This window comes from Plasmodium reichenowi (assembly GCF_001601855.1).
Source record: "Plasmodium reichenowi strain SY57 chromosome Unknown, whole genome shotgun sequence".
Classification (NCBI taxonomy): Eukaryota; Apicomplexa; class Aconoidasida; order Haemosporida; family Plasmodiidae; genus Plasmodium; species Plasmodium reichenowi.
Window position 1 is genome coordinate 1 of NW_017962468.1, and position 1,922 is coordinate 1,922.

General features: G+C 24.5%; 1 protein-coding gene across 1 annotated transcript; it reads left to right on the top strand.

Moving 5' to 3' along the window:
* Window positions 1–147: 147 nt before the first annotated feature.
* On the top strand, window positions 148–1,404 carry PRSY57_0025400 (rifin; the record flags this gene model as incomplete). The annotated part of the gene is made up of 2 exons (XM_012905055.2): window positions 148–201; window positions 379–1,404. 2 exons carry the CDS (start codon window positions 148–150, stop codon window positions 1,402–1,404), a joined length of 1,080 nt encoding a protein of 359 aa, XP_012760509.2.
* Between the last annotated feature and the right edge of the window lie 518 nt (window positions 1,405–1,922).

The following is a 1,922-nucleotide window of genomic DNA, read 5'->3' on the forward strand; positions in this document are numbered from 1 at the left end:
AAAATAATTGTGTATTATATTGTAGAGCAATAATAATATTTTATATTAAACATATGTAATTCTTATATAACAATAAAATATATTATTATATATGAATCTTTTTAGTTATAATTTTAATCATGAAATAATATAAGTATCACAATAAATATGAAAGTGCACTACACTAACATATTATTATTTTATCTTCCATTAAATATATTGGTAACATCATCATATGTATGAATGAAAAAAATAACAGTAATAATATATATATATGTAAATTTTGATTATTTAAGTAAATATACCACATACATATTTATTACAAATATATAAAATCACAAATTACAATTAAATATAGCATACACACATATATATATATATATAATGAATTCTTTATAGGAACATAATAAAAATAAATCATACACCACACCAGAACATACACGAAATACTAGGTTATTATGCGAGTGTGAATTATATACATCCATTTATGATGATGACCCGGAAATGAAAAAAGTATTGCACGATTTTGATCGTCAAACCTCACAAAGATTTAAAGAATATTACGAACGTATGCTTGAAAAACGTAAAAAGTGTAAAGAACAATGCGATAAAGATATACAAAAAATTATTTTAAAAGACAAAATCGAAAAAGAACTAACAGAAAAATTGTCAGTAATGCAAACGGATATAACGAATGACGATATACCTACATGTGCTTGCGAAAAATCATTAGCAGATAAAGTGGAAAAAGGATGTTTGAAATGTACACAAAATTTGGGAGGAGGAATTGCTGAACTTGGGTTAAGTTCGTGGAAAACAGCCGCGTTAGCAGCTGCTAAGAAAGCAGCTATAGCTGAAGGTGCAGTTAAGGGTTTGGCTAAAGTTGAAGCTATGGGTTTTGCTAAATTCATTGAAGGAATGGAATCAGCTTTTTGTATAAAGGACTTAAATATTAACTTATTGAAATCAGTTTTTATGCAGCAAAATTCTGCTAATTTCTCAAGCATTAGTAATTTTATTTATAAGAAATATGAAGCTATGTGTGCATCGAAGATCGTTGGCGCTGATGGTGATTTTGTCTTCCAAATTGATCAAACACTAAAGGGTGCTGCCTGTTCTAGTCAAGTAAATGTTTCGAACAAAGCTTCTATAGCAACAAAGGTCAATACTATTCTTTCAGCATCTAAAAATGATGCTGCCTACAAAGCTGCTGATATTATTGCTGAAAAAACAGCAGAAATTGAAACAGCAAAAAAAGTAGCTATAGAAACTACTTGTATGAATTGTCATACAGCTATTATTGCATCCATCGTTGCAATATTGGTAATAGTTTTGGTTATGGTGATAATATATTTAATTTTACGTTATCGTAGAAAAAAGAAAATGAAGAAAAAACTGCAATATATAAAATTATTAAAAGAATAAATATGTTTTGGTATTATTGATAGGTACTTTAGTATATAAATAATATTTAGTTGAACATACCACGTTTTTCATTGTAATTAATTATATTTTTATATGTATTACCTTTATACATATAATGTGTTTTGTTATCTGTAAATTTTTTAATGATTTATTTTATTAATTTGTTTTTAAGACTTATATTCTTTAATAAATAATAAAGTTATTAATGTATATTAAATACTTCATTTATATGTGTAGGTATATCTAATTGTTTAAGAAAATAATGTGGCGTATATCTATATAATACGTCATATTAAATGTAGTATAATGAAATATATAATATAACGAATATATATATATTATAATATATGAATATGTATTCATTTATTTATTTAATTTTTTGTATACTTAATATATTATTAAGAATACCAGAATGCAATGAACACAAAAAGTAGATAAAAAATAAAGAATAAATAAAATACGACAACATAATAATTACATTAAATAAATAAATGCATAAACTTAAAAAGAAGAGAACA